Raw genomic sequence first — 19,874 nt, forward strand, 5'->3', positions numbered from 1 at the left:
GTCACCTCTGTGTGGATGCAACATCAAGAATGGGTCACTGGGCAGAATAAATGCAACTCTAAGTCTCCTCCTAGAACTTTGTTTTTAAGCGCACACACACACATTTGTTCTTCTGCAAACTTCTTCTCTATTCCCTAGCAGTCTCCTTACCCTTCAAAGGGCTTCCCTTGTAGCTCAGCTGGTAAAGAATCCGCCTACAATGCGGGAGACTTGGGTTCGATCCCTGGGTTGAGAAAGTCCCCTGGAAAAGGGAATGGTTACCCACTCCAGTGTCTTGGCCTGGAGAATTCCATGAACTGTATAGGCCATGGGGTCGCAAAGAGTCAGACACGAGAGCAACTTTCACTACCCTTCAGAAGTCAGCTCCCCTAACGCCCTAATCTTCAGCTCAAGTTTCATAGGTCCTTTGTGCCACAGGTACACTATACACACAGACACACACTGTGTCTGTGTATTGTTGTTCAGTCGCTAAGTCATGTCCAACTTTTTGCGACCCCATGGACTGCAGCACACCAGGCTTCCCTGTCCCTTCACCATCTCCCGGAGCTTGCTAAATCTCCTGTCCATTGAGTTGGTGATGCCATCCAACCATCTCGTCCTCTGTTGCCCCCTTCTCCTCCTGCCCTCAATCTTTCCCAGCATCAGGGTCTTTTCCAATGTCTGTATATACATATATGTGTATGTGTGTGTGTGTGTGTGTGTGTGTGTGTGTGTATAAAACTTCATCATAATCACCAAAAACGGGAAGCAACCAAGATGCCCTTCATACATCCATGCAATGAAATAGTACTCAGCAATAAAAATGATCTATCAAGTCATAAAAGACACAGAGGAAACTTAAATGCATAATGCTAAGTGAAAGAAGCCAATCTGAAAAGTCTACATACTGTATGATTCCAGGTATATGACATTTTTCAGAAGACAAAACTATAGAGACAGTAAAAAAATCTGTTACTGGTTGTCAAAGGGAGAGGGGGAGAGATGAACAGGTGAAGAAAAGGGGACTTTCAGGGTAAGGAAATACATAAGTATATAAATGCATATACAAGTTTATATATATATACAGAAGTTTATACATATATTTAATACATATAATACGTGAACTTAACCATTGTGAAAGAAACCACAAAACAAGCAAGGCAAACAATAAGGCAGCCTCTTATATCTGAGTGTTTTACCTCAGCATTCACAGCAGTTTTTATGCTCTGTCGTTTACCAGTGATTTAAACACGCTTTGCACCCTATAGCCTTTAAGCTTAAGCCATTTTTGTTGTTAAGGCATCTAAGTATAAGTATAGAAAGTACTTTTCTGGGTAGGTTTATAAAAAAACAATATTTACTATTGTATCCCCATTGGTCACCAGTGAAGTATGAGCTATGGGTTATTAAATGTACTTTAGACACAGGCAAATGCAGGTGTAGCTGTAATTCAGGTGTGGAGAGAGAAATACACACAAGACACAAACTAGAGCTGGTGTCTTTCTACATCTATAAGCTAAACAGCACACAACACATTATTCACTCACCTCACTAGGAATATGTTTTGACAACTCTGTGAACAATCACTATCTGCTTTCCTAAGGCATGAAATTTGCCTGGGCTGACCTTGAATTTGTGATCCATCTCCTTTGTATTCTCCTTTGTACCCACTACTTGATGGCTGATTTTTTTTTCCTTTCTACCTACTGTTTTCATTCCAGTTGCCAGAGCTGCCCCAGTTATTCTATGAAACCCACCTCAAATTCTACCAGTTCTAGAAAAGAGAATGACCAATATCATATACCTTAATACGCCTCTGAAGAAAGAATGCTGGTAAAAAACTGAACTCCCAACATTTTTCAAGACCCAAATACCGCCTTCTCTGTGAAGGTTTGCACTGAGGAACCGAGTTACCCACATCCTCCCTCTTGTCCCCACTGTGTCTGTATTCTGCTTCTATTATACCTCCCACCACAGTGAGGACATGGAATTATGTATATGACTCTCCCCCACCAGGATGTGAGCCTGCCAAAAAAAGAAGCCCTTATTTTAGCACCGAAGACACTGAACATAAGTTGGATGAAATGAAATTAAAGAACAAAACTCTATAAAAGAAGATAAACAACTACGCGGTATCTGGTCTGACATAGTAGAGTAGCTCTCAAATGAAAGGGGGTGACGAAGGTGGGCAAAAGGGGTGAAGGGGGGTCAAAGGTACAAACTTTTATAAGATATAAAAGTTGTAAGATAAATAAGTTCTGGGATGTAATGTACAACATGGCAACTATAGTCAACAATACTGTACTGTATATCTAAAACACGCTATGAAAGGAGATTTTAAAAGTCCTCATCACACAAAAAGTTTGTCAACTATGTGTGGTGACAGACGTTAATTAAACTTATTACAGCAATTGTTTTGTTGTAAATCATTCTGTTGTATACCTACAACTAATACAATGTTATATGTCAATTATATCTCAATTAGGACTTCCCTGGCAGCCCAGTGGTTAGAAGTTTACCTTCCAATGCAGGGGGTGGAGGTTCACTTCCTGACCAGGAAGCTAAGATCCCATGTGCTTGGTAGCCAAAAATCCAGAACATAAATAACAGAAGCAATATTGTAACAAATTCAACAAAGACTTCCAAAGTGCTCCACATCAAAAATAAATTTTAGAAAAGCTACATCTCATTTAAAAATAATTCTATAAGGAAGGGTTTTGTGTGTTCAAATAGCTGTTTCACTAACATGCAACTAGGTAAGAAACACAAAGCTTCAGATCTCTGTTCATACTGTTCATATGCAGTTTTGATTTTCTCTGACAGTCAAACACTAACATATGTTAGTTGTCACTATTATTCTTTCATTTAAAAAGCAAGAAATAAAAGGAATGTTCTCTGGAGATTCCTGTAGGTCCTCTAACAATTTTAGTGCTGAACAAACTTTGACTTTTAAACCATCACATTCTAATCTATTACTTGAGGCCCTGACCCTGAAATAAATGCAGAAGATAGGGTGCCAAGATGTTAAGACACAGCTCTTTAACACTTTAATTTGGTCTTTTTTGGTCAACAAAGCCATGATTGAGTCACTGAGCTTCAGTGAACTGATAACAATGAATATTCAAGTTATCTTGCAAACTCTTTCCCATATAACAATCCCTTAGGATATTTAAAAATCGTATCAGCAAGACACTGAGCTAAGATTAAAATACTATGTTTCCTGGGTCATATTTAAAATCAAAGTGTTCTACTTACCTTTCTATTATTTTAGTTATTAAGTAGAGGCAAAACTTTTTTTTAACATTGACATGAGTAACAATAAAAATAACTAGACCTCATTCCTCAAGGATAATCTCCTCTGGTCATGTGAAGTTAAGCCTCTCGGTGACATTTGGTACCATACCTGTCCTGTGTATGCAAACTCCAGAGCCTGCTTTAAGCCAAGACTGGTCACACCGTGTAAATTCACCTCGTCAGCACCACTTTCCACCATACAAAGACTGAACATGGCCTGAGGTAGGAGAGAAAAGAAGACAGTTACAGGACTTAAAAAGCAAGGGAACACAAAGAAGTCCGAGAGAAACTAAGAAAGAAACAAGTTAAAGATTGATTTTGGTTTCTGAAATGCTTCTACAAGGCTTCCTTCAAACAAGCCACTGCAAATCACTCTGGCGTCCGGTCATAGTAACAACGAAGGGCTCTGCATTTCTCATACACAGAGTAGCACTGAATCCCACAGCTGTTCTCTGGGGGGTGACTTGGGTTCAGGCTTTCTCCCTGAACTCATTATCTCCATCCTGAGGTCCCAGAGCTAACCTGAAATCGGGAGCATTCCCAAACGTTCTTGCCAACAGGACACGGAAAGTAGTGCCTTGTTTCCTGACTTCTCTGCCTTTTTTTCCCGGCCTCATTTCAGTGACACATCTCTTTCCTCACACCTGACATACATCACACACTCTATTCCAGTGGTTCTCCAAGTGTGGCCCCTGGGTCAGCAACATTAGTATCTCCTGGGAACTCCTTAGAGTATAAATTTATGGGGCTCCAACCTAGACCTTGGAGAAGGAAATGGCAACCCACTCATGTTCTTCCCTAGAGAATCCCGTGGACAGAGGGGCCTGGTGGGCTGCTGTCCATAGGGTCATACAGAGTCGGACATGACTGAAGCGACTTAGCGTGCATGAATATGTTGGAGAAGGAAATGGCAACCCACTCCAGTGTTCTTGCCTGGAGAATCCCAGGGACAGAAGAGACTGGTGGGCTGCCGTCCATGGGGTCGCACAGAGTCAGGCACGACTGAAGTGACTTAGCAGCAGCAGCAACCTACACCTGGAGAAGGAAATGGCAACCCATTCCAGGATTCTCGCTTGGGAAATCCCATGGACAGAGGAGCCTGGCGGGCTACCAGTAACCCAGGTTGTAATAGGCCATCCAAGTGACTCCGATGCTTACCAGAATCTGAGAACCACTGTCTTAAGATATTCAGTGAAAATCAATCTGCCCCCAAACCAGTTCTCCAAATGGCCAACTGATTGAAAATCAGTTTGTCAAATGAAAACTTTGAAATTTTAAAAAATGCAGGAATTTCCTGGCAGCCCAGTGGTTAAGACTCTGTACTTTCACTGCCGAGGGCATGGGTTCGATCCCTGGTCAGGGAACTAAGATCCAATAAGTCACGTAGTACGACCAAAAATAAATAAATAAAAATTTAAAAATGAAAACCACTAATTTGTACACCTATAACAAGTTCGACTTAACAGATAATAAAGAGAATATTCTATTTTGGACCACTGATGATGAAATACACTACTTAGAAAACTGTACATCTATATAGTGAAGAATTAACCTTATCCAAAGGACCTCTCCAGGCCTAAGAATATACTGCCTGAAGGGAACATCTCTGTTCTCTGGGGCTATGGCCACTGATAGTCTAACAACATGATTTATGACAGGAGCTTTGGTTCATACTGTATCAGCTGTGACCTCCAGAGGAGCAAGAGATCAAAGGTAGTAGTCTGACCTCCAGGAGAGGCTAGAGATGAAAGTTCAGCCACACAGCATGACTGTGAGTAAGCACCAATAAAACCTCTGGACATCAAAAACTTGAGAGAGCTTCCCTGGTTGGCAGTCCCCTGCGCATATTGTCACAGAGCCTTGTCAAGAGTGGGAAAGGCTAGGACTTCACAGGTGGAGGAGGGCCAGATGCTCCACATTGGGTCCCCTTCTGGACTCTGCCCTTTGAGTCTCTTCCCTTGGCTGGTTCTGATTTGTTCAGTTCAGTTGCTCAATCATGTCCGACTCTTTGCGACCCCATGAACTGCACCACGCCAGGCCTCCCTGTCCATCAACAACTCCCGGAGTTTACTCAAACTCATGTCCGTTGAGTCAGTGATGCCATCCAACTATCTCATCCTCTGTTGTCCCCGTCTCCTCCTGCCTTCAATCTTTCCCAGCATTAAGGTCTTTCCAAATGAGTCAGTCCTTCGCATCAGGTGGCCAAAGTATTGGAGTTTCAGCTTCAACATCAGTCCTTCCAATAAATATTCAGGACTGATTTCCTTTAGGATGGACTGGTTAGATCTCCTTGCAGTCCAAGGGACTCTCAAAAGTCCTCTCCAACACCACAGTTCAAAAGCATCAATTCTTAGGCGCTCAGCTTTCTTTTTTTTTTTTTAAATTAATTTATTTATCTATTTTTTTACTTTGCAATATTGTACTGGTTTTGCCATACATTGACATGAATCTGCCATGGGTGTACATGTGTTCCCCTTCCAGAACCCCTCTCCCACCTCTCTCCCCATCCCATCCCTCTGGGTCATCCTGGTGCACCAGCCCCAAGCACCCTGTATCATGCATCAATCCTGGACTGGCGATTCGTTTCACATATGATAATTTACGTGCTTCAATGCCATTCGCCCATATCATCCTGCTCTCCCCCTCCCCCATAGAGTCCAAAATACTGTTCTTTACATGTGTCTCTTGCTGTCTTGCATACAGGGTTATCTTTACCGATTTATTAAATTCCATATATATGCATTAGTATACTGTATTGGTGTTTTTCTTTCTGGCTTATTTCACTCTGTATAATAGGCTCAGCTTTCTTTATACTCCAAGTCTCACATCCATGCATGACTACTGGAAAAATCATAGCCTTGCCTAGATGGACCTTTGTTGGCAAAGTAATGTCTCTGCTTTTTAATATGCTGTGTAGGTTGGTCATAACGTTTCTTCCAAGGAGCAAGCATCTTTTAATTTCATGGCTGCAGTTACCATCTGCAGTGATTTTGGAGCCCCAAAAAATAAACTCTCTCACTGTTTCCCCATCTATTTACCATGAAATGAAGGGACCAGATGCCATGATCTTAGTTTTCTGAATGTTGAGCTTTAAGCCAACTTTTTCACTCTCCTCTTTCACTTTCATCAAGAGGCTCTTTAGTTTTTCTTTGCTTTCTGCCACAGGGGTGGTGTCATCTGCATATCTGAGGTTACTGATATTTCTCCAGGCAATCTTGATTCCAGCTTGTGCTTCCTCCAGCCCAGCGTTTCTCACGATGTACTCTGCATATAAGTTAAATAAGCACAGTGACAATATACAGCCTTGATGTACTCCTTTCCCTATCTGGAACCAATCTGTTGTTCCATGTCCAGTGCTAAATGTTGCTTCCCGACATGCATACAGATTTCTCAAGAGGCAGGTGAGGTGGTCTGGTATTCCCATCTCTTTCAGAATTTTCCACAGTTTGTGGTGATCCACACAGTCAAAGGCTTTAGCATAGTCAATAAAGCAGAAATAGATGTTTTTCTGGAACTTTCTTGCTTTTTTGATAATCCAACGGATGTTGGCAATTTGATCTCTGGTTCCTCTGCTTTTTCTAAATCCAGCTTGAACATCTGGAAGTTCACAGTTCACGTACTATTGAAGCCTGGCTTGGAGAATTTTGAACATTACTTGACTAGCATGTGAGATGAGTGCAATTGTGCAGTAGTTTGAGCATTCTTTGGCATTGCCTTTCTTTGGGATTGGAATGAAAACTGACCTTTTTCAGTCCTGTGGCCACTGCTGAGTTTTTCAAATTTGCTGGCATATTGAGTGTAACACCTTCACAGCATCATCTTTTAGGATTTGAAATAGCTCAACTGGAATTCCATCACCTCCACTAGCTTTGTTCCTAGGGATGTTCCCTAAGGCCCCCTTGACTTTGTATTCCAAGATGTCTGGCTCTAGGTGAGTGATCATACCATTGTGATTATCTGGGTCGTGAAGATCTTTTTTGTATAGTTCTTCTGTGTATTCTTGCCACCTCTTCTTAGTATCTTCTGCTTCTGTTAGGTCCATACCATTTCTGTCCTTTATTGAGCCCATCTTTGCATGAAATGTTCCCTTGGTATCTCTCATTTTCTTGAAGAGATCTGTAGTCTTTCTCATTCTATTATTTTCCTCTATTTCTTTGCATTGATCGCTGAGGAAGACTTTCTTATCTCTCCTTGCTATTCTTTGGAACTCTGCATTCAAATGGGTATATCTTTCCTGGGTATATCTTTCCTTTTCTCCTTTGCTTTTCGCTTCTCTTCTTTTCATAGCTATTTGTAAGGCCTCCTCAGACAAAGGTTCTAATTTGTATCCCCTGTAATAAGCCATATCTTTGAGTATACAAGCTTTCAGTGAGTTGTATGAGACTTTTAAGCAAATTACTGAACATGCGAGTACTATTTAAGTTCATACTAAATATTTTTCATTTTAAAAAGTGATTTTTTTGTTTTGCCAGTGGATTAATATTCATATTATAGCAATATTTTATTCTGACAAATTCATTTTTGATTTTCACAATTTTTTATGTTTTAAATTAATATATATGGGATGAGTGGATTTAATTGATGGTCCATTATTCTTTCTGGGGGGTGGTAAAGAATCTGTCTGCCAATGCAGGAGAGGTGGGTTTGATCCCTGGGATGGGAAGAACCCCTGGAGAAGGAAATGGCAACCCACTCCAGTATTTTTGCTTGGAAATCCCATGGAGAGAGGAGCCTGGCAGGCTATAGTCCATGGGATTGCAAAAGAGTAGACACAATTTAGTGACTAAACAACAACATTCTTTCTTGAGGTCCTCATTTCTATTTCACACAGTAGAGTTGTAAGTTTCATAATGATAAGATTCTCTTTGATAACTTATAGTTAACATTATAACTTGTTAGAAATACAAAATTACTGTTCTCTTACCATTTGAGAAATTTTTTAAAGAATGTTTTAAATGCTTACAATGTGAGGAAATAAAAAATAACATTCAAAGTGTCCTAAAGACATTGGGAGTATGTAACATGTAGCATATGCAACTGTATTTGTAAGATTAAATAGCAAACATTCAGAATATATTTAACTTTCAAAAATTTACTTTATTATGAATAAATGAAATCTAATATTTGTTTAGAAATTGTCAAAGGTGAATGGTCAATATGGCAAATTTGACAACTTGGTGAGTTAGTGAATTGATCTGACTTCCCACTGATGCCATTGGCAATAAAGGTACCATGCATAGGTTAAGAACACTAGAGGTGAAATTACATAATACGTGGATAGGCGAAGGACAGTGATAAACAGCAAACTTGTAACCAAAAGTTTGAACAATCACAAGTGACTCGACAAACACATACCCTCTCTATGATTCAGTTTTCTTACCTGAAAAATGGGGCTGAAAATTGTACCCATTCATGAACTTGAAGATTATATAATAGTACATATAAAGTATTCAGTAGAGTACCTGATATATGGCAAGCTCTTAGTGAAATTATTTATACTTTATGATGACAATGAAATAGAACGAAGCTTATCCTATGTATCCTCTGGTTAAAAGGATTGACATATCAGAAGTATCAGTTCTGAGAATTTTTTGTTTCGTTTTGTTTTATTTTTTAAATCAAGTATGGCTATAGATAAAAATGCTCATAGGAAAGACTTAATGTTAAGTGGATTCTGCTTAGGCATTTGTAGAAGATCGGAAATTTAAAAATTAAAAAGCATAGGTTACAATACAAAACTTTCAATCTGTGTAATTCTAAATTTGTTTCTACATTTCTTATAGCTTCTTTTAAAAGAAACTGAAAGAAATTTCAGCTGTTTTCAGTGTCCTTTTTTTTACATTAGATGAGTGTTTCAGTTTTTAATATTCCCCACATTAATTTGATTTTTTCAGGTTTCCAAGTTGTAATTGCACCTGATATGGTAACCAGCTGCTCTCCATCAACCCATAAACAAAGCAGGACAGAAATGACTCAATCTGCAAAAAAATTATCTGGGTTAATGAAATGGAAAATGTTCCTTTTCAGACTAAGGTTTAAATAACAAAACAACCTGTCAAGGGAGTTTTTTGAATCTGTTTTCATAAGGGTCATTCAAAAGCAACCAAGACAATATTGCATAGAACAGGTTTCCATCCTCAACCAGAGACTTGTGAGCGATGAATCTGAAATCTGGCTTGGCAGAGTTGGGGAAAGAATATAACCCCTAAAAAATGTTACATGTTTGTATAAGCAACAAAGCAACACCAAATTGGTCACTGTGGTTATACTATAGAGTATAACTATAGAGGGAAGGAAGGAACTACTATTTTACTCCATTCACATATAATATTATTTGGATCATTATCATGAACATGTGTTACCTGTGTATTTCTAACAACTGTCTTTTGAAAACTCTCATATTTTTAAGGTTATATGTTGTGCAGGAAGATACATGTGATTCATATCCTGGTTCTATAACCTACTTGGTCATGGAGGCTATTTACCTTGAACAGATGACCTTTGGATAATTTGTTAACTTCTCTAAACTTCAGGCTGTTATCTGTACATGGGGACAATACCAACCTCACAGGCTTGACTTGATGTTTAGATACAATTATGCTTAACGTCAAGCATAACCCCTGGCACAGAGTAGATGCTCAATAAATAGAAACTCTTATTTCTAATCCAGAGCTAAGAAACAGCCTCCTCCACCTACCCTCTGCCCAAATCCATTCCTCTCAAAGACTTTCCTAATGACAATTTCATTCAAAATTCCTATGTCTGGCCACAGGATTTCACATTCACCACATACGCCTACACGCTACTTTAAGGACTGACTCCATCATACAAACCATCACCTCCGTTTCTAAAAACACCTAACTTCCATCCTGATATCATATCATTTGGTCTTAGAAACTTAATGTTACAAACAACACATCATTTTTAAAAATCAGCAAAGCTCATTAATTAAGAGGTAAAAAAAGGGGCCTTCCCTGGTGGTCCAGTGGTTAACAATTTGCCTGCCAATGCAGGGGACGTGGGTTTGATCCCTGGTCCAGGAAGAGTCCACATGCTGTGGGGCAGCTAGGCCTGTGTGCCGCAACTACTGAGTCTGCTCACCTAGAGCTCGTGCTCAGAAACAAAAGATGCCACCGCAATGAGAAGCCTGCACGCCTCAATGAAGAGTAGCCCCTACTTGGCGCAACTAGAGAAAGTCTGCACATAGCAGCAAAGACCCAGCGCAGCCAAAAATAAATAAATCAATTTTTTTAAAAAGGGAACTAAAGAATCAAAGTCAATGTCGTGAGTTTAATAAATTTACTAGGCACCTCAATTAGGAAGTACCTCATTGGATAACATCAAATGAGGAAGAACCCAGCCATCTGACACAGTGAAATGCCAGCCGCCTAGGCTGCTTAAGCTTGGTAAAAATGTCTGGAGACCTGCTAGAGCCCATGGGGAAGAACAGAGTCTCCTTCGGTAGCAGAAGAGGTGATGAGACCAAGGGTGTTATTTTGTAGCATCAAACTTACTGAAAAGTTAAACTGTGATGTGCATAAAAGTGAGCACCATATTTGCCTTCTCCACCATGGAACCCCTGGATCCGAGCATTACATGCGTGTAATAAATACAGGGCAATGAATGAGTGAATGAATGAATGCCCTGACAAACTCTAAAAATTCAACTTCAGATAATGACCAGCTCTTCTACATCATCATAAACAAAAATAATTCGACATAAGAAAGAATTTCTGGATATAAGGTATTTTAGACCCTGGGATAAAAAAAGTACCAAAAGTTAAAGAGAAAGAGTATCTACCAAATTAGTTCAAAGCTAGACATTTAGAAAAAAGTAAGAACATATGGCAATGTCCTCTATCAAGCCACAACATTCTGCCAAAGCATGGGAGGCCTCTGCTTAGAAACAGGAAAACACTGCACAGACTCTTTCTTGGTTCACACTGTTTTGTCTTTGGGAGAGCCTTGGCCAGGCTGAGATTTACAGTCATCACAGCTTACTCTTGGCGGATCATGTGCTGCAACCACCACAAATCTTTCTAATGGAAAACCCAGTTTGTGAGAATGCAATCCACTTGAAGTGCCTACCACAGATAGAGCTGTGGATTTATAGTGTGTCATTCCTTCTGTAATTCACACGGAAATGACACGAATTGAGTCCTAAAATCATAGTACATGAATTAAGTTTCCTTGGGTCACATTAGTTGTCATGCAGTCACAAGATGAGCTACAACCAATTTTAGGTTGGGACTTGGGACATTATGCTCCAAAACTGACCGATGGCAATTCTACTACATCCTCAAAGATAAGTAGAATGACAGATGATAGACTTAAGTTAGGCACTTGGTTGGTGAAATATGATCTCTTTACCTGGCAAGCTACATGTAGCTTTGGAGTTGCACCGGATAGGAGCAAGATGTATCGTGAAAATTCTCATTTTATCAGGAACACGAATGATTTTACAAATGAAATAACTGGATTGTTTGGGGCACATTCAACTCTTACCTTTTGTGAGAGATAAATAAAAGTAAACATGTCTAAGGGAGGTATAGAAAAGAGCAATTCGCAAAGACTGTGGCAGACCCAGCCTGATCCTCAAAGCCTTTTATATATTATGTAATTAGTGATGTTTACAATGGTCATGAGGCATTACAGAGATAGGAACTAACCTCTGAGTCAACAAAGATTACATTTTGCTCAATTTAGTGTTAATGGTGATTATCCTTTATTGCATTTTGGTTATACCTCACATATAAAACAGGTAGTAAATCTCAGTTGATGAGACTGTTCAATTAACCGCAATAGCCCATTTCCTTGATTTTAAGGATAGAAGGGTCTTGACCATAGTTTCAAACTGGACTATTTACCTTTTTTTATCTCACAAATGCAAAAGCAATCCAAGCCATTTGAGGAGCTTAATGGCCTGAAAGAGTGGGGATGTCTGGTTGGAGTGTTTTTTCCTCTCTGTACATTTATGGCTTTTTAAAATTCTCTCTCAAACAACATAGTAATACTCTCAGAGAATAAAATGTCAGAACAAATGAAAACGGTAAAATAATATTACTATAAATATAATCAGACAGAAAAAAGGTGAATTTATTTCTGAAATACCAGTTTTCCCTCACCTTAACCATGTAAAGGAAAAATCCACCTTATATGATAAAAATTGTGAAACATATTGATTTTCCCAACACCTTCAAATACATAGCTTGTTTACTCCAAGAATCTAACTGTGTTTCACAGCTTTGCTCTTGGCACGTTACATCTTAAATTAACTACATGGTGATACTGAGCCCTTCAAAACCACCATGATTATGGTTTATCCTACTTCTCCTTAGAACTCTCCTCCTCATAGATGTTTCAACTACTTGGTTCCGCTGAGGGAGAATGGAGTGGAAAAAGGACACAAATCAAGTTGTTCTTTGCTTAGCCAAAGAGACAGTACACATGAAAACCAGAAACTGTTGGCCCATCATGAAGTCAGGTTATATTTATCTTTGTCACCAGTTAGATACCCTGGAAAAGGACACCCACACATCTGGTTTTAGCCTTGGGTCACCCTTTCAGATCCCTCATTCCTTTAATGCCTCTGATGTTATCCTCTTTCTTGTTGTGTAGTTGCAAAGTCATGTCCGACTCTGGGGACCCCAAAGACTACAGCTCATCAGGCTTCCTCTGTCTGTGGGATTTTCCAGGCAAGAATGCTGGAGTAGGTTGCCATTTCCTTCTCCAGCGGATCTTCCTGACCCAGGGATCGAACCCACGTCTCCTGCATCAGCAGGCAGAGTCTTAACTGCTGAGCCACCAGGGAAGCCCTCTGGTATCTTCTAGTCTATGGTTGTATCCCATCGGTATGGGATTTCAGCACTTCACTATCCACCACGTAAAGAAACTCATTCTTTTTACATGTCTTTCAGATACTTAGGGACGGCACTTTTACTCTTCCTTATTGAGTAAACTTGATAACCTATTATTGTATGAATCTTTCCTACCCAGAGACCTTTTTGGTCTGTCTTCACATGGCAGACAGTGGCACAATCCTGTCTTTCAAAATTTACTAAGGACACAAGAACTAAGACCAAACCTGGATTACATTTTGTAATTACACTGACAGCTGTCCTAAAAAGCAGAATTTGGGGTCCACATGAAGGAGTGACCATGCAGATGTGAAATAGAGTCTGCATGAATCAGGGGAAGTAGTTATGAAGAAAGGAAATTTTTAGAGGGCTGTAATATCAGACAAGTTTGAAAGCCTTAAGAGAAAAGGAAGAGGTGGAGCTACTGAGGAGGCAGACTGAGAGATTCTGTGTTGATTAAAATATAATAGGTATTAAGGGAGAATTCTGTGAGTAAGACACAGAAGGGGCTCTGATGTGGCTTATCAGAGCTGCACAGTATGTGTCTTAGGTATCATAAGTAAAACTCTAGCTTTTTTTTTTTTTCCTGTAAATGGAATTTTAAAATTGGAGGGTACTTTAGAGATCACTGGCCTCTCGCTGCTCAGCATGTGGTCCCTAGGCCAGCAGTACTGGCATCAAAGAGAACTTAATAGAAATGCAGAATCTCAGGTCCACCCACACCTACTGGATGGAAAGCTGCACTTTAACATGAGCCCCTAGTAACCCACATGCACTTCAGAGTCTGAAAGACATAGCTGTGGTCAGTACTCTACCCGTTCAACCCTCCTCGCCTATCTGAATATTTGAAGTCCTGAGACACTCAATACTTCCCTTCTCCAGGGGATCTTCCCAATCCAGGGATCGAACCAAGGTCTCCTGCACTATAGATGCATTCTTTACCAGCTGAGTCACAAGCAAAGCCCAAGAATGCTGGAGGGGGTAGCCTATCCCTTCTCCAGCAGATCTTTCCAACCCAGGAATTGAACTGGGGTCTCCTGCATTGCAGGCAGATTCTTTACCAACTGAGCTATCAGGGAAGCCCCAATACTTCACAGGAGAATGCAAAGCATTAGCAATACTTTCAGAATATTGAATCATAGTCACCCCCCTGACAACTTTCTCCCCTTAGTCTTAGTAGAAAGTCAATAAATTCACTTTCATTTCTGCTTACTGGCCTTTCCAATATGTGATAACAGCTCTTAAGTCTACTGGAAACAGCATCTACTCCATATTATCTGGGTCATAATATCTTAGTGCTCAAGGTCAATGCTAGAAATCCTGCAATCCAGGCAGGAGACTGGAGTTCAAATTCTCAAAAACAAGAACTGATCTCAAGATTTAAGGTGAAGGGAGGGGAAGTTACTGCTTAGTTAAGGACAGAGCCACAGTTCCAAGAACAAGGCCTTACAAAGAGTAAATCATCCCATGTTCTTAGGTGGTAGCAGTGGTAGGAGTCTTCAACCAAATCCATCACTTTACCTTCCTATTCCTAATTACTTCAGTTGACTTTCTCTGGTCCATTTCCTTCTTATATTTTCCTGAGGAGGAATTTTGGGTGGCCACCCCAAAGTTACTATTGACACAAATCCCTCAGAGTCATTTTTATAGAATTCAAAAGTAGAACCTTTTAAGGATTTTCAATTTGCCATAAAGAATGGCAAGGCAACCCAAGCAAAAAATGGGCAAAAGACATGAAGAGACATTTCTCCATAGAAGATATATAGATGGTTAATAGGCACATGAAAAGATGTTCAAGATTGCTAATTATTAGAGAAATGCAAATCAAAACAACAGTGAGATATCACCTCACACCTATCAGAATGGCTATTATCAACAAGTCTACAAACAACAAGTGTTGGCGAGGACTTAGAGAAAAGGGAAATCTTGTACACTGCTGATTAGAATTTAAATTGGGGCAACCACTATAGAAAACAGTATGGAGTTTCCTCAAAAACTAAAAACAGGACTACCATATGATCCAGGAATTCCACTCCAGAATATATATATGGAAAAAAACAAAAACACTAATTCAAAAAGATACATGCATCTCAATGTTTATAGCAGCACTATGTACAACAGCCAAGACAAGGAAATAACCAAGTGCCCATTAACAGACAACTGGACTAAGAAGATGTGGTATATAAGTGTGTGGAATGGAATGGAATATTACTCAGCCATTAAAAAGAATGAAATGCTGATATTTACAGCAACACGGATGCACCTAGAGAGTATTATGCTTAGTTAAATAAGTTGAACAGACAAACAAAACACTGTATGGTGTCACTGATACATGGAATTTAAAAAATAATATAAATGACTGTATATGCAAAACAGACTCACAGATATAGAAAACAAACTAGTAGTTACCAAAGGGTAGAGAGAAGGGGAAATGGACAAACTAGAGGTATGGGATTAACATATACAAACCACTTTATATAAAAATTAGACAAGCAATAAGGATATACTGTATAGCACTGGGAATTATAACTATCATCGTATAATAACCTATAATGGAGTATGATCTGCAAAAACACTGAATCACTATGCTATATACCTGAAACTAACATAATATTGTAAATCAACTATACTTCAACTTAAAAAAAAATGCCAAAAAAAAACAAAACAAAAAAAACAACGCCAAAGTAGTTTCTTGCCTGCCCAGAATAATATTGGTAGTGGCTGGTGGAGTCCTGTTGAGAGCTGTGAGGCCCCATCCAGGCTCAAGTGAGAACAACTAGGATCTAGTTATTATGTCTGTCATACGGATAGAAAGGGAGCAGGAGCAGATGTACCAGCCCTGTACCTTAGAGTATGCATATGTACAATCACTAAAACACAGTTTCTGTCCTAAAATTCATGACATCCTCATATAAAATGCTTTACCTCTTCTCTATACAGAACATTTTTTAAGAATGTTGAGATAATAGCGTGGGAACACCTCAATTATCACTTTTTAGTCTACTCTTTAAAAACTCAATGTAAGTTAATGATTGTTCTTAAAAATTTAACCCCAAATTTCAACAGTTCCTCTTTGATTTTCAAAGTCCTCCCTTAATATCTTTTTCTCCAACATGCTCACATAAAAGAAGACATGTAAGACTATAAATACAGGCACCCAGTCCAGCTGTGCCATCTCTTTTCAATCTTTCCTTTTATTCACCGCTTTGGTTTGACAGCTGTGAATCAGGCAATACACACTGAAGCCACTCTCCCCTTGTTAAGCATTCACACAGAGGAGAGCAAGAGGCCCAGCAGTTAACACACAGTTTTCTCTAACTCCATTAGTTGCCAGGCAACCACTTCACTGGAACCTTCCTGATGCAAGGCAGAACAGGCCAGTTTAATATAAAGTGTTTGGGTCATCGCATATGCTCAAGTTCACTCCTTCTGCAAATACATTTGATGCTTTGTCGATGTAGGCTACATGCAAAGTCTCTACATCTCACAAAATGGGAGGAAAATAGTTTAAGAATAATCTGCAAGAGCTCAATTACTTTCAAAAGTAAATGGAGAACTTCTTTTAATCCTATGAAAATATATATGCACAGATGTATAATTTTTAAAGTGATATGAATGATTTGATATGAAAATCTGTCTCATCACTTCAGAGTCACATCTCTCTAAATGAGAAGAAAACTGATAATTCAATCCTGGATTCCTATCCAGGCATGCAGGCCCAAAATCCAATCAACATCAGATAAGCTAATTAAAAGCAATTGATTCAGCAAGCAGCTGGATCATCCCACAGTGTGGACAATTCATTTTGAACCAGTTTTTTTTTTTTGTAAAAATGATAAACAGAATCAGGGCTTATCTATAGATTCCAATAATTCTTTCACCAACTCATCAGATTCACATGATCAGCTATCTTTTATATCATGTCCCTCTATACATCTGTCTCTAATCAATACTCAATCTCTAAAGGTTTAAAGTCTTCATCATCTTCATTATACTTCAAACGTGTTCTTGTTCTTTCCGATGAAGCTAAGGTTGACTGTATTACTGTGATTAAATAAGCATGAGTGAAATTGTGATTTTAAATAAAGCAGTATGAAAGTCATAAATTTAAAAGCATAAAAAAGATATGGCGGAAAAGGCAAAAAAGAAACCTTTCAATACAAACTTAAATACATACAAAGAGCCTAGCACAATGACTGCAGAGAATTAAATGAGGAAAAATTAGCTGCTATTATTACAAGTATTTCTCTAGCTTCATAGTGTTTATATTCAGTAGAAATGAATCAGTTTAAATAAAGGAATAAAATGCAGACCAGAGTTCACCACTCTCCACTCACTATAATGAACACAGTGCATTAACAGCATAATAATTAAATTAATGGTTATCTGATCCAAAATGTTAATGATTTCTCTGGCACTGATGTACATAATTTTAAAAGAGAATGTGACAGTGATTGTTTAGAAGCTCTCAGCTTTCTATTTAAAGAGGAAATAACAGTTGATCACTACAACTATGAACTGGTACTTCACCTTGAATAGACAAAGGGGATACTGTTTATAATGAATGTGTTCAGTTTCAAAAGGAAATTATGAATCCATTTTAATTTAACATACAAAACAAAACCCCAACCCCATACACATTTTGGTGCTCACAAGATCCTATCTCACAGTATATCTAAAAATCAGCCTTCTCCTGGTTACTCAAGCACCGCAGCTTCTATAACAGACAGATGTGTGGCTGTTCATTGTCAGCCAGGCAATTAATGCTTATCGAACATCCAATGGATGTGAGGCTCCGTAACAGACTGTCTATAAAATGTCAGATTGACTGCTTAATTTGGCTTTGCTGAATGTCAAGGCCATCATTAATGGTGCTATTTTTTCTGGCTAAATTTAAAAGCTAGTTCATGAGGCCTGTTCTTGGTAGATATTAACTAAATGACTAATCAGTGGATAAAAGTTGCAGAACGCCAACATCTACTCACAGATAGCACATGTTTATGACTTAGGTGAGAAAGTCAACACATTTTCAACTACGATTATTTCTGTCAATTTCTATGACTCCTTGGAGAGGTATGTTTGTTTGCAGGGTTGTTGTTTTTTTTTTTTAAGTCACAATCACCCTAAGAAGTGTACTGCAGCATTTTAAGTACCTCTGCTGGACCAGATTCCAGTATTTTTGGAGTTACAAGCTGAAGGGAAGCAACCAAATGCTACTACATTAGGTCCCCAACTAATTAGCCAATGACTCGAAAATTTACGAGTAGCTAGCTTCTAGTTTTCCCAGGGTCTTAATTCCCTATCGGCTTCAGGTGATGTTACACATGTCCAACTAGGCCAGCTGGATCCAAGAAAACAGCAAGACGTCTGCTGGGTCACAAGTCTTTGGAACCCAGCACTTAAGTTCCCTTTCCAGTAGTACATACCGACTAAGAATCTAAGAAGTTCTATATTGGGGAGCTAGTATAATCATCACTCTCCTAGGTTTTAACTCAATCTCAGTATCGGTAAGGCCATATTCTCAAGTGTGAGAAGAAAATAAATTCAGTGTCCCAGTGTCCCTGAGCCATCCTTCTGCTCCCCTACCTTCACACCAGTTAGTATACACAGAGATCTGGACAGATAAAAACAAAAATACTATTTAGTATTAATAAAGATCGCTTTTACTTGTGAAAGCTGAAACAGGTATCACTGCTGCTGCTGCTAAGTTGCTTCAGCCGTGTCTGACCCTGTGCGACCCCACAGACAGCAGCCCACCAGGCTCCTCTGTCCCTGGGATTCTCCAGGCAAGAACACTGGAGTGGGTTGCCATTTCCTTCTCCAATGCATGAGAGTGAAAAGTGAAAGTGAAGTCGCTCACTCGTGTCCGATTCTTCAAGACCCCATGGAGCGTAGCCTAGCAGGCTCCTCCGTCCATGGAATTTTCCAGACAAGAGTACTGGAGTGGGTTGCATTTTCCTTCTCCAACAGGTATCACTGGTCAGTTTTATATTCACAACTGTATATATGGACGCAGGCATTTTTGTCACTGGTGAATAAATACAGTCCAAATTCCATAGGAAAAAGATTTAGCTGACTGTACGTAAGACTCCAAAAGTTTACAAAAACTAAATGGTGGCTTTTGTCTTTACTATTTTCTAGTTATATACTTAATACATAAATATAGTCTTCTTTAAAAACAAGGTTACCATAGATAAAAGTAAAGTCTTACTTTCTGAGAAAGTAGTATTTGTGCAAAGATCTGAAGGGAACAATGGAGAAAGTCATGTAGCTATCAAAGAGAAGAGTAATGCAGGCAGAGGAAACAGCTGTGCAAAGGCCCTGAGGTGAGCATAGGCCAGGTATGTCTGAGAAACAACAAAGAGGTCAATGTGATGGGGATGGAAGGGCAAGAGTCATGGGAAAGAGGCCTGATGATATAGAATCAGGTAAACTAAAAGACACTGGCTTTCACTCTGAATGAAAGTGGAAATCATCAGAGAATGTTGAGCAGAAGCAATATAATCCGACTTGCTTTCAAAAAGATTACTGCAGCTGAAGTACTGAAATAGACTCCAAGAGCTCAAGGACAAAAGTAGAAAGATAAAATAAGAAGATACTAAAAACTCCAGGAAAAATGATCCCAGCTTGCACTAGGGTGGTAGGAGTAGGAACGGCTGGGGTCTCAATATATTTTGAAAGTAGAGCCATGGAGCTTACTGGTAGTTTGGAAGCAAAAGAAAGGACTCCCAAATTACCCAGCAGT

At 39.2% G+C, this 19,874-nt stretch overlaps 1 protein-coding gene and 1 long non-coding RNA gene across 20 annotated transcripts in view; both read right to left on the reverse strand.

Annotated features, from left to right (window-relative positions):
* Positions 1-19,874, reverse strand: part of KLHL32 (kelch like family member 32) — a 209,616-nt gene that overhangs the window by 118,382 nt on the left and 71,360 nt on the right. For 17 of the 19 annotated variants that reach the window (XM_081530359.1, XM_081530365.1, XM_081530372.1 and 14 more), the window contains one exon: positions 3,383-3,490. The exons of the other annotated variants lie outside the window; for them this stretch is intronic. In XM_081530359.1, the coding sequence (XP_081386485.1) occupies positions 3,383-3,490 (108 nt within the window). The remainder of the gene's footprint in view (positions 1-3,382; positions 3,491-19,874) is intronic. 19 annotated transcript variants of the gene reach the window in all.
* Positions 7,537-16,826, reverse strand: LOC145521616 (uncharacterized). Its single transcript, XR_014065540.1, has 2 exons — positions 14,039-16,826; positions 7,537-7,942 (listed from the first exon to the last, which is right to left on the reverse strand). It is a non-coding gene; the product is annotated as an uncharacterized LOC145521616 (long non-coding RNA).

Source organism: Giraffa tippelskirchi, chromosome 9, assembly GCF_054371585.1.
Source record: "Giraffa tippelskirchi isolate mGirTip1 chromosome 9, T2T-mGirTip1v1.2.pri, whole genome shotgun sequence".
NCBI classification, from domain to species: Eukaryota; Metazoa; Chordata; class Mammalia; order Artiodactyla; family Giraffidae; genus Giraffa; species Giraffa tippelskirchi.